General features: G+C 40.4%; 2 protein-coding genes across 4 annotated transcripts in view; both read right to left on the bottom strand.

Annotated features, from left to right (window-relative positions):
- Positions 1–23: 23 nt before the first annotated feature.
- On the bottom strand, positions 24–4215 carry pttg1ipb (PTTG1 interacting protein b). Of its 2 annotated transcripts, XR_315528.3 has the most exons (8): positions 4035–4215; positions 3646–3701; positions 3432–3540; positions 2820–2922; positions 2430–2495; positions 1858–1953; positions 1007–1053; positions 498–565 (listed from the first exon to the last, which is right to left on the bottom strand). XR_315528.3 is itself a non-coding variant. In XM_005918256.2 (7 exons), exons 1-7 carry the CDS (start codon positions 4147–4149, stop codon positions 522–524), a joined length of 540 nt encoding a protein of 179 aa, XP_005918318.1. In that variant the 5' UTR covers positions 4150–4212; the 3' UTR covers positions 24–521. The 2 variants fall into 2 exon arrangements, 1 of the variants encoding a protein (XP_005918318.1); XM_005918256.2 differs by lacking the exon at positions 1858–1953 and having other exon boundaries at positions 24–565; positions 4035–4212.
- A 1720-nt stretch (positions 4216–5935) lies between these two features.
- The window catches only part of myo10l3 (myosin X, like 3), a 58785-nt gene continuing 52971 nt past the window's right edge, over positions 5936–11749 (bottom strand). For both annotated transcript variants that reach the window (XM_014332389.2, XM_014332390.2), the window contains exons 34-41: positions 11284–11407; positions 10623–10920; positions 9933–10140; positions 9638–9774; positions 9342–9465; positions 8800–9255; positions 7824–8015; positions 5936–7640 (exon numbers count right to left, since the gene is read on the bottom strand). In XM_014332389.2, the coding sequence (XP_014187875.1) occupies positions 7536–7640; positions 7824–8015; positions 8800–9255; positions 9342–9465; positions 9638–9774; positions 9933–10140; positions 10623–10920; positions 11284–11407 (1644 nt within the window). In that variant the 3' untranslated portion in view covers positions 5936–7535. The remainder of the gene's footprint in view (positions 7641–7823; positions 8016–8799; positions 9256–9341; positions 9466–9637; positions 9775–9932; positions 10141–10622; positions 10921–11283; positions 11408–11749) is intronic.

Below are 11749 nucleotides of genomic sequence, written 5' to 3'. Positions count from 1 at the left end.
AAATAAAACAACTAAAAAAAATGTATGATTTTTTTTTTAAAATTTATTTATTTTTTATTGGCAGATGATTCAGATGCAGTTCAAAAACACGCATTTTCTTTTGTTCAATAAAAAACGAAAATAATTCTGGAATGCAATAAAAATGGAGAAAAGAACAAATATGTTACATGAACTATTTAAAGAAAAAGAAGTGTTGAGCCGCAGACATGGATGAGTCAAATCGAGAATATTGTAACTGTAGTATGAAAGTGAAACTGCTTGTTACAGAAGAAGCACCACAGCACTCGTCAGCTTTGGACTTTTACAAACTAAACTGGGGATGCTTGCTTTTTCAAATTAAATTGAAATTAATGCATAAGAAATATTAATCAAGCAAAACAGTGCAGCATCAGGCTAAGAGTATTCTGAAAACACTGTCGCGCTGAAATCAATCAGACAGTCACAGTTTATCATGAGCTCCTTGTAGGTTGTATCTCCGTGTTACTGGCTTCAATAGGATCAACTTAACGAACGGCTGCTTCTCAATGATCATCCATACGGGCGTATGGGTTATCCTTCGACATACCTGAGAAGAATAATTGAAAAGAAGGATGTGTAATCAATAAAACTGAGTCCAAAATATAAATTATTCAGGGAAGTTTGGTTTACATTTCATTAATGTGATTTAAAATCTAAGTCTTTTGACACTGAATTGTTGTTTATCAAATATGTGCAGTACAGTATTTCTCCAGTAGATGGCACTCAATGATAGTTTTTTCCGCCCTCTTTGTGTAAATGGATTTTTTTAATTTTCACATTTTGTTTTCTTCTGCTCAGATTCCATTATCTTCATCTGTTCCTTAATCTATCTCATCATAGTGTTGTGGTTTATTAATTTTTTTTCTATTTTGCTGCTGTTTGATCACTCCGCATACAAACTGAGCACTTTCAAAACAAACCTCTCTGACAATCAAACTTTACATTTCATAACCCGTTCAAGCCACACAGAAAAAGGAATTAGTCTCACCGTATTTGTGCCTGATTTCATCGTGCCTCATCTGCATTTCTGACCTCCTGAGAGGGAAACAAAGACAAATTGTTAGGCAACAGAGGACGCTGACACTGTCACATGACACTTATTTACTTATTTTAGTTTATGAAGTAGAAAGCAAAATTTTCACAGAAAAAAAAAACCTTTCCTGCCTGTCAATCTTTTTTTGCTCTTTTTGGCACCGTCCAATTAGTCTAATTCAATTATAACAGTTGTGATGAAACACAAAGCCAAACAGTAGTGCTGGATTCCCAGAATATTTACTTTTCCAGCATGGTGTCCAGGAGCAAAATGAACCAGCACCCCGGGAATGAGATCAGCCTGCTGTTTATCTAATGAAGTTAAATTCATTTTCAATCTCAACAATAAACACGTGACATTATGTTTCTTATTTTTTGATGTAACATCACTGATTTTATGCCGCATAATAACGTTAACACATTTAGTTCCTTATGGATGAGTTCGATTTTTACACACGATTACCTTAAAAGTTTCACATGCCAGTGTTTAAGTCACTGGTTAGGTTTATATTTCAGCCTAAAGTAACATTATTTTATGTTTAATGGCTAAAACTTGATAGTTGAGATTGATTGTACAAATAACCTGTGAATGTTCATGTCCATCAAAAGGATAAATGTTAAATTCGGTTTAAGACTTAGATGACTAATTAATAATCTGGGAGACTTTGTGAACAATCTTCACGTTTCATAACTGTATAGTTATGAAAAATGTAGAGTCTCTGCTTCTGTGCGAAGCAGACATGGAGAGCTACAAAAGCTTTCGTGGACTAGTGCCTCTAGTGGCCATAAAAAATGAGCAACATCAACCTGCAGCAACAGATAGAGCGATGGACCGTGGAAGAAGAGAGCCTGAGAAGGTAGAGATGTCCTGGGCATGCCCAACATCACAAGACAGTTGCTGGCCTGGAGCCCATGAAGAAAAAGAAACAGGGGAAGGCTGTGAAGCACCTGGCATGGGTTTTTGATGGCCTTTGCTCCAAAAAGAGCAAAGAGCCTAACTAGATTTATTTCATTATCATTATCAGGGTGTGGCGTCAGAGGAGGCTGACCCACACACTGATCTCTATTACTTAATCATGCCTCCCCTATATGAGCAGGATGCCAGGAGTTGATGAGAGAGCTGTGTGCTGCACTGGAGTGAGGCAGGTGGAAAGCTGCACAAGCAGGAAAATTCAATAACATTGTAAATAAAACCTTTGTGTGCCTTGGGTCCTTTATACTACAGTATATGGATCAACTTACTCAAGACCTTACACAGAACTTTATATTTTGCCCATCTGAGTCAGGCAAAGTAGTAAGGTTTCAGTTAATCAAACACTCTGAAATTGTGTTATATGCATGAAGATTTAAGTTAAAACACATACTCCACAGATATTCACCTCGCTTTCTGGCGGTCCTTCCTCAGCCGAGTTTGTCGCTCCATCTGCATGTCTTCTCTCTTTCTCCTATTAAAAAGACATTTTTGTTTACATCAATTCACCACCTTTATGTATCTGCACATAGACATTTATATTATATATCAAATATGAGCATTTGCGTTTAGCTTTATACATTTACAGAGCAACAAAATTGAAGGCAGTTATAAAATCAGAAAGACCAAAGTTACTGCAGCCACAAATTCTGGCAGCCTTCTGGAGATAGCCGTATCAGCCTAGCCTCACAGAATAACAACCCATTGTGTTCCCATCCTCCTCGTCCTCCTCCTCCTGCTTCTGCTTACATTTTGATCCAGATTTAACAGTGAGCACTTCATGTGACTTAATGCTTACCCAATTTTTTCACACTTGCAGCAGCAGAAGCAGCAAACAAGAATAGCGATGATGATAATACCAGCCAGCACTGACACGGTGATGATCAATATCTGGAAGTTGACTGTAAATCAAACGTGGACACAAGGACAGCGTAAAAAAAACGCCAGCTTGCATGAGCAAATCTTATCATTAAGTAAACATAGCAATGAACTACTAAGTGGAAAAGATGCTAATGTATTTTACTCAGAAGATGATTATGATTTATGGAGAAGACCTGCACCACAAAAGAGGGGAAAAAAGCACACTTATAAGTTTTTCTTTCTTGGCTGACATGGTACATTGCAAATTATTTTTCTTACTGGTTAATCTTGCAGTCTGGGCTTTTTTTCACTTATTTGTTCAAAGTCTAAAATGTCATAAATGTATTTTACAGACAACTTACAGCTGCAGTAAGATCTTCAAACTGAACTCAAAGTCCAAACTCATATATTCATTTTACCGTCCAGCAAGAAAATGAGAAAGTCATCACAACTGAGAAGCTTTCCTGGACAATGTAAAAAAAATATATTTCCCCCATGCAAACATCACGCATTAAATAATAATAGTAACAAGTGTGTGTGCCAGTCTTACGCCAGCATAGCCCCCAACGTGCATCATTCAGTGGACAAACGCTGTTGGAGGGCAGGATGCTCTTCACCGGGTATTCGATGCATTTTTTGGTCGTTATGCACCACAGGCACTGCAACAAACACAGTCATAAACAGTTACATTTTATCTTATAACTTCCCCTTTTTATGGCAAACATTTACAGGATATGTTTTTGGCTGAACTGCAGGAAACTTACTGTCACATTCTGCAAGCATTCATCACAAGTGGTGTTGGATTTCAAGGCACAGGGAGCTGAAACAGAGAAAAGCTATGACACACACCTACAAGAAGTAAGCTAATATAACCCTGAGAGAATTTAACTTTCTGTGACATATTAAGGATCACTGCAACAAAAGAAGTAACGTTAGCCTAACTGAGGCAGGCAAAAGAAACTTTTTCTTTTGTGTTTGTGTGTGTGTGTGAATACTACAAGAATATGTATAAAGCCACTGAGGATTATCTTTACATTTGCTTCTACGATCACGATAAGTCCACTGTGTAGATGTCATGTGACTGCCTCCTGACCCGTCTCTGGCACTCCAAAACAAAGCGCTGCACTAACACATACAAGAAAAACAAACTTACTGTCCGCCGGAGCAGGAGTCGGTGTTTGCGCTGTAACTGTAATAATACCGCAGGAAATTAGGACAAAAACAAAGGCGGACGGGCTGTACATGGTGACACGAGCGCTGGACTGCATGGAAAAAACAGAAAGGCTCGAGAGGAGTGAAGCTGAACCCCTGGTTTACTAGCGGTGACGTCACGAACTCCTGACGCTGGTGTCATCAAGCAGCTGCAGGGTGACACATCTCATTGAAAAACATGTTTTATTATTGGGAGGGAGAGCGGAGAGTAAGGACGCACTGTGCTCATCAGCTCTCTGAGACTCAGCACATAGCAGAAAAAAACACTTATATTATTTATACTCCGTATCTGACAGACATGGAAAATCTTTACCACCTCGCACCACAATGCTTGCATTCATTCTAGATTCAAGCTTCTTATAGTATAATATTGACGTTTTAGTGAGCTTTATTGGGGTTTTGTTGTGTTTTCTATCTTCTTTAGATTAATTTTGTGCCTTTCCAAGCTATTCTGCTATTGTAACACCGTGATTTCGCTGTCATTGGGATAAATAAAGTATTTCCTGTCTTCCCTTATCTTTTAAAACTTTGCAGATTTGAGTTTATAAAACAAAAATACAAGCGGCAAATAATTTATGGTATATAATTACGGACTTTAATATGACTTTACTGACCCCAGCACTACCAACCAGCAGTAGTCCCATCTATATATCAGGTTCTACTAAGGATTAGCTGATCACCAGCAAGTGTGAGCACCTCTATAAAAGCATTACTTTTGGCAGTTTGCTGCTCTCAGGTGTGTATTAACACAGTGGAAGCAGGAAAGAAATCAGTATTGATCTTAGAGTAGCAATCTGGGGAAGGTTATTAGACCATTTCCAAGCAATTTAAAGTTCATCATTCTACAAAATGTTATTCTCAAGTGGAAAATGTTCAAGACGATTGCCAATCTTCCGGTGCCACTAAAGTCACTCCAAGATCAGACTGTGTAATCCTCAAATAAACTGCAAAAATCCTAAGAGCTACATCTCCGACTTGACAGGCCTCGGTTAGCATGCTAAATTTTAAAGTTCATGTCAATACAATTGGAAAAAGACCGAACAAGTATGGCTTGTCTGGAAGGATGCCAGGAGAAAGTATCCTCTCTTTTAAAAGCACATGGCACCACAGCTTAGCTTTGCAAAGTTGCATCCGAACAGACCACAAGACTTCTGGCGCAATGCCTTCAAAACAGACGAGATTAAAGTGGAGATGACTGGTCATAATGCACAGCACCATGTTTCTTGAAAACCAAATACAGCATATCAGCACAAACATCTCATACCAGCTGTCAAGCATGATGGTGGAATGGTGATGATTTGGGTGTGTTTTGCAGCCACAGCATCTGGGCACCTTGCAGTCATTTATTCGACCGTGAACTCGTCTGTAAAGTATTCTAGGGTCATATTTGAGGCCATCTGTGTGCTACAGAGCAGGACAATGTTCCCAAGCACAGTAAAAAAATCCACAAGAGAACAGCTGAAAGAGAAAAGGATCAGGGTGTTGCAATGGCCCAGAAAAGTCCTGAGCTCAACCTGATTAAAATGCTGTAGCGGGACCTTAAGTGAGATGTGGTAGCGTTTTGCAATATTTTGATGTCATAAAGTCTCGTCTTTTCTTTGGTTTGTGTTTTGTTTCATTTCCATGTGCTGTTTTATCCCCCCCAACTGGCCATAGCAGTTTGCTGCCCTCCCCAAGCCTGGTTCTGCTGAAGGTTCCCTCCTGTTCATAGGGAGTTTTTCCCTCCCACCATCAGGAAAGAGTTTACTCATAGAGAATGAGTCTTTACCTTACAGTATAAATGTTGTCATGTCAATATGTTGTCAGGTAGATATGATAAAAGACAAGATGGATTCAAACAGCTTTTGAAATACAATAATTTATTAAAGCATCTTTAAATTCTGATATAAAACATTTTCTGATTCTTCTTCAAAACAATCAGAAATCTCAGAAATACAGTCATCATCGATGGCAAGATCAATCTCTGGTTTGGCCGCCGGCAGCTGACCAGAGCGCCTAAAGTGAGTATGACTGGAGAGCTATGGAAGACAGTGATGTAATGTGAGGTAAATACTAAGTTTAATATGTTGCGATCGCATCATCCTATCATGAACTATACTGTAGGTTGGCATAAGCTTGATTCACTTGTGTTCTTTAACAATGGCATAAGCGCAGCAAACGTCTTCTGGTTAGTGAGACAGAAACTCAGCGAGTTGGGTGCTGAGGGCAACACACACAGCAATTACTTCAGCAGTGGCGAAAGCTGAGAAACATGACACAGAGTGGCTAAAAATCAACAGTAAGTTATGAACAGCTCGTCCGCTTCTGAAACACATCAGTTTTTCTGCATCGCTCCATCCACAAATAACAGAAACTTACAACAAAACTGCGTCACTGCATTTCAAGAACACAATTCGCTTCTCCCAAACAATTTTTACACTTCAATAAATAAATAACCCATCCTCACATGGCTGCTGACATCGCTTAAAAACCCCCAAACAAACAAACAAACAAACAAACAAACAACAAAAAAATCAGAGAAGGCGTTTTCATGTATGCTTTGTCAAACACGTCCGTGAACATCAGCTTTGGCTTTTACATACACTCAGCTCAAACATGACATCAGCTCGACTCAGAGTGCCTGTTTGAGGACAGAAGCACAAATATTATGACCGATTTATTCATCATCGCCTTATGAGACAATACAGTGTTTATAGACACTGTGGTGCAGTTGATATTCACATTTAATTTCTCGTTCTTGTCTTACACGAGGCAAACTGCAGTTAGAACTGTAACTCACCATTTTATATTATGATCCTGCAAGGCCACGTCTACTCTTAAAACTATTACAATAGCCACAAGGCAAAGTGAAGAGGCTAAACTTTCTGCTTCCTGGGAGAATGACAGTTATTTTACACAATAACCTGAGGGAAACTCCATTTTAGGGGAACATTCATCACAACGGATTGCAGTATTCAACAGAATAACCGCTTTTAAAGGTGCCAGTTCAGTCAGTGTTTGTTTTCCATTGCAACACATTTACGACCTCTAAATGGGGAAGAAAAGCGCTATAGTGGCAATCAGAGAGTTGAACTGTCGATTTTGCGATGAAATTTGGGAGGAAAGAGCACGCGAGCTCCTGTGAATTAGCCTGTACATTAAAATAAATCCGTGAAAGGACACCTGAATAGCTTTTCAAGTAACGTGAGAAAGGACCAGTGTAAAGAGAAATGCGATCAGCTGACATTTTCGGCGACTGCACGGAGGGCGGCGGCACACCATCGCTTGAATGGTTCCCACATGTGCTTCAAGCAGTAAAGAATCAACATTGTGTCATGGCAGAAAGGAATCTTTCTGAGTGGAGATTGCTCGTGTTGCTACGCTGCTCAAGTCAAAATCTCTGTTGCCTTTCCTTTGCCAGGTGTCGGTGGCTGAGTGCGTGCTGTGGTCCTGCCCAGCGGAATCACCTGATCCAGCTGGTTCCATAACTGGATACAGACTTCACACTGCAGCGCTTCTTCACGATCATGTTTATGTAAGCTTTCATGATCTTGGTGATCTCTCCAACCTGCCAATATACAGATGAAAGTTATTTTTTTTTAAAAGCTGCACTAAAAAAGTAATGTTTAAATTAAGGGGAACAGACTCCTCTTTGTCTGGAACTGTGGCCCTTTTGTTCTCGCCACAATGTTTTATCACTCTTGGAAAAGAAGCTCCCGCTAATGAAAACAAAGAGGACAAACATGTGTACCTGCGGGGTTTCAAAGAACATTTCTCTCTCATCCACAGTGATCTTGTAGGTGCAGGGCTGTGGAGCACCAAAGAAGATGATGTGTTCATAAGGAAAGGTCTCCAGAGGCTTTGGCTCCCCTCGTTTGTAGACGGACACATTCTCAGCACTCACACTTAACCACAGATCATGTGGAAATCCTCCTTCTTTGCACTGCCAAGACACGAAAATACAGTATTATCAATTGTCAGTTTAATATTGCAGGCTGATAATGAACTAGGCAGACTGGGTATAGGCCAGATATAATGATAACCCACATATATACAGTTTCTTTGCTATTATCGTTATAAAGTTTTGGCCCTGAGTTACATTCAAATCACACCAGCTAACCAAAGGCATCAGTATCATCTTTGGAGCTAAGAAATCCCACTACTATGATGTCATGGCTTTGAAACTTAAGAAAAAAAACAGCTAAGCACAGCTCCTCCTGTAATGGAAGACAAATCAAACGGAAAAGTCCACTTCAGATGAGGTTGGGGTTGAATGAAAGATTCAAATGAAGGAATTTCACCCAGAGGTTGAAGGTTTTGCGCCACATGAGTCCAAATATGTGAAATTTGCATTTCTAAATTTACAGGCCTTTCACTTCTATTTCTAAATGTACGTTCAGGTTTTAGTTGCAGATGTTAAGGCTTTTTTTTACGAGCTGAAACAATGTAACAGGTCAATGTCAGTGTTCCAGCTGGAGAAACATTAATTATGATGATGTAGGAAAAGCAGTAGCAGGGCGATTAATCACACTTCAGTTTTCAACTTCAAAGAAATCATTTCACATAGTGAAGTGAACAAATTTTAGATTTTAAAAGAAAGAAAGCGCTCGATCAATACTTAGCATCTACAGGGTCCCATTGTTAATGTATCGGAAGTAATAATGCAGGGAATAAAAACTCGGACTGGTCCATTACTGACAGCAATGCGGTTTAAGATTTAAGCTTACCTCAACATCAAACAGTGTGGATCCATATCCAGGCCACTCTTTGATGATAGTCATATATTTGAGCATAGCCTGGTGCTGGTCCAAACCGTTGAGGCGGGACCATTTCTCCATGATGCTCGCCCTGGTTGCAGACATCTCCTCCTTTATCCACATCTCCAGCATCTGCTCCTCCTCCATGCGCTGCTTCTTCATGGAGCCCGTCTTCAGCCCGCGACGCAGCGTCCCATCGAGGAAACTGGTCCTCCGACGCTCCAGAGTTTGGCCTGACCCCGAGGCTCCACCCATCTTGGTAAACTGTAAGATGCGATTGCGCAGGCGACCCACGGGGTAGACGTTTTCCAGGTTCCACGTGACTCTTGTTTTGTCTCCATACAGAAACTGTAGGCGGAGAGCGGCAAGGTGCTGCAGGGTCTCTTCACGGGCAGGGAAGTGACCCCTGGTTAAACTCTCGTGGGCCTGAAGGAAGACGAAAAAACACAATGATGCAAACTATGCACTTGATTTTCTCTTAAATAAACTAGAATATGAATGGTTAAGCATACCTGCTCAAACATGAATGCAAACTCTACTCCTTCCTTTGGCATGCTTTCCACATCCAAGAAACAGTAGAGTTTGAAATATAGTTTCCATTGGCCTTCATCCTGGGCTTCCTCACTGCCAGCCAGTCTGAGGAAGAACGCATAAAACTATCACTTTCACATCTGTTTTTATCTATCACTGCAATATCTTCTTTTCTTCTCATCATGTCCTGGACATAAATGTTTATGTACCTCTTAAAGTGTTTGCATGATAAAACATATTATCTGTTAAAAATGTATCCATGTGGTGTAAAACATACCTTTCAAATTTAGCTAAAACATCAGCGACAAGGACCCTGCTTTCCACCGCTTTGTCAACACTGTTGTTGTGCTCAAAGAGGGCAAACATGTTCCTGCTGTCCTCCATTGCCAGACCTCTGATTAGCTTCTCCACCACCTGAACAATAAAAGACAAAATTAAAACCACGCCTTTAGGGCACATTAGTATGGCTCTTTCCCCTGCTGTGCATGCTAAGGTAAAAAAAAAAAAAATCCCAGCGCCGGCTTGCAGAGAAACCTTTAAAAATTTCTATGATGCAACTGCAGATCGCTCACCTCTCCAGCAGTGGTGTGGGAGTTAATAGAAATCTTGCAGGAGCCTCCCCCATGGCAGTAGACTGTGGTGGTCATTTCCTGTCTGTTAAGCAGTGCAATAATTTCCTCTTGGGAAGGAACAAATTCTCTGGTCTTAGTCTTCTTCAGAGACTCACCGATGAAATGGGCAAACATTTCGATTTCTGTGCCTGGGAACAGCTCCTTAATCCTGAGGAAACAGAAAAAGAGAGCGAACAATAAGTTTCAGCCAAAGTACATCTTCCCATTGAGGTTAACTGAGCCGCATCCATGATGGAAAAATTTACATGTTTAGAAACCACAAAGAGATACTTAATATAGAGAGTATAAAGTCTGCAGGACAGGCAGTCAGCTCCGAAGGCCCTATAACTTTTACATTTTTTATCTTAAGTCCAACTATGGGCCTAACTGGACCCTTATTTTGATCTCAACTCCAGACATATCTCTCCTTACTGTGACACTCATCTCCTTTACAAAATCAGAAGACACAGGAACTCAAAACAACCTTCTTGGTGGTTTTTCCCAAGAAAATACGTGTCTCCAGCACCACATTTTAACATGAACACCCACACACATAAGCACTCATAAAATAAAAACAATATCAGTCATGCTGTCACGGCTGGATGGTTTGCAACCAGGTGTTAATTTCTTCTCCCTGGAACATGCCCATACCGTTTCAGGTGAAACTTGAGGTAGCGTAGGATGCCTCGGCTGGGCAAGAAGGTGCAGCTCATACAGGTCAAGAGATGCCAGTGGGCGCGATTGGCAGGACTGTTTGGGTGCGGGACATGATTGGTTTGCTTGATCAGCTGACAGTAAACCTCATCCCTTAATGGCCTCAAGTCTTGACAGGTCTGCAGGATTCCCTGGATGATTGGCACAGGGTCAGACACAGCCTCCATCTCCTGCAGCGAGTTGAAAATCTTCAGGGCCTCATCCTGCAGGCTGGTGTAACCCTTTTCTTTTTGCACTGAGGGAGACAGAAATGGGTAAAGTTAACCTTCAGCCTCGATACTGAACTTGCTCAGTTGCCTTAAGTAACCAGTTATTTTACAACTGAGCACATTTGAATAGTTTTAATGTATTTAAAGTCTAAATTAATGTGCAAGATTTGCAAGAAAAAAACTGCTTTATATCCTAAAATAGATATTGTGGCAGATTCTGCTACTTACTGAAGAAATATACAATTTAAATTTTAAAAATCCATGAATAAAGGTACATTTTTCAACCAAAAACTGCTCAGCACTGAATATTTTAAATTTCCTCATTCTCGACAAGAAAATTCATCGACTGCAATAGTTTGTATGCAGCAGCTACAGGACAGCGCACTTACAGTGGATGCTGACGTCTCCATAAGGCAGAGGTAGAAGAGGGGAGTGCAAAGGATGCTGGGTATATCTCAGGATAGGGTTCCTCCAGTATGTCTGCTCCACTGCCTCCACGTTCAAACTGCTCTCCTGGTAAGACAGAGGAGCAGATTAGTAATCTTACCTTTCAAATCATCGATTTTTCTTACATAAAAGAAAGTTTACGCTTGATAAGAAAATAATAGAGCAGCAATAACGGCGATGATGCAGACTATCACTGCGGTAAATCGAGTACATGGCCAAGTGTATGTATGAAAAAGAGACTCAAACAAGTACTGAGGCAGGAAAAACTTAGGCCAAGAGAAGATCACAGCACACAGATAGTGAGTACAAGTACCTCACTTTATTACAGTGTGTGTCCTTGCCAGAGGTTTGCATGACTGAAAAAAGTTTGATTTACAAAAATGTCAATGAAATGTGATGTAGTCTGTA

Source organism: Haplochromis burtoni, unplaced genomic scaffold, assembly GCF_018398535.1.
Source record: "Haplochromis burtoni strain Fernald_Lab_line unplaced genomic scaffold, NCSU_Asbu1 Contig_29, whole genome shotgun sequence".
Lineage (NCBI taxonomy): Eukaryota > Metazoa > Chordata > Actinopteri > Cichliformes > Cichlidae > Haplochromis > Haplochromis burtoni.
The sequence above is the reverse complement of the archived record's forward strand: the minus strand, read 5'-3'. Positions and strand labels throughout refer to the sequence as shown.

Excerpts from the sequence above, each read along its gene's own strand:
- pttg1ipb (XM_005918256.2), bottom strand. The coding sequence starts at position 4,149 with ATGCAGTCCAGCGCTCGTGTCACCATGTACAGCCCGTCCGCCTTTGTT. Across the intron at positions 3,702-4,034 it reads GACTCCTGCTCCGGCGGACA|CTCCCTGTGCCTTGAAATCC; the intron begins GTAAGTTTGTTT and ends TCTCTGTTTCAG. Across the intron at positions 3,541-3,645 it reads AATGCTTGCAGAATGTGACA|TGCCTGTGGTGCATAACGAC; the intron begins GTAAGTTTCCTG and ends TGTTTGTTGCAG.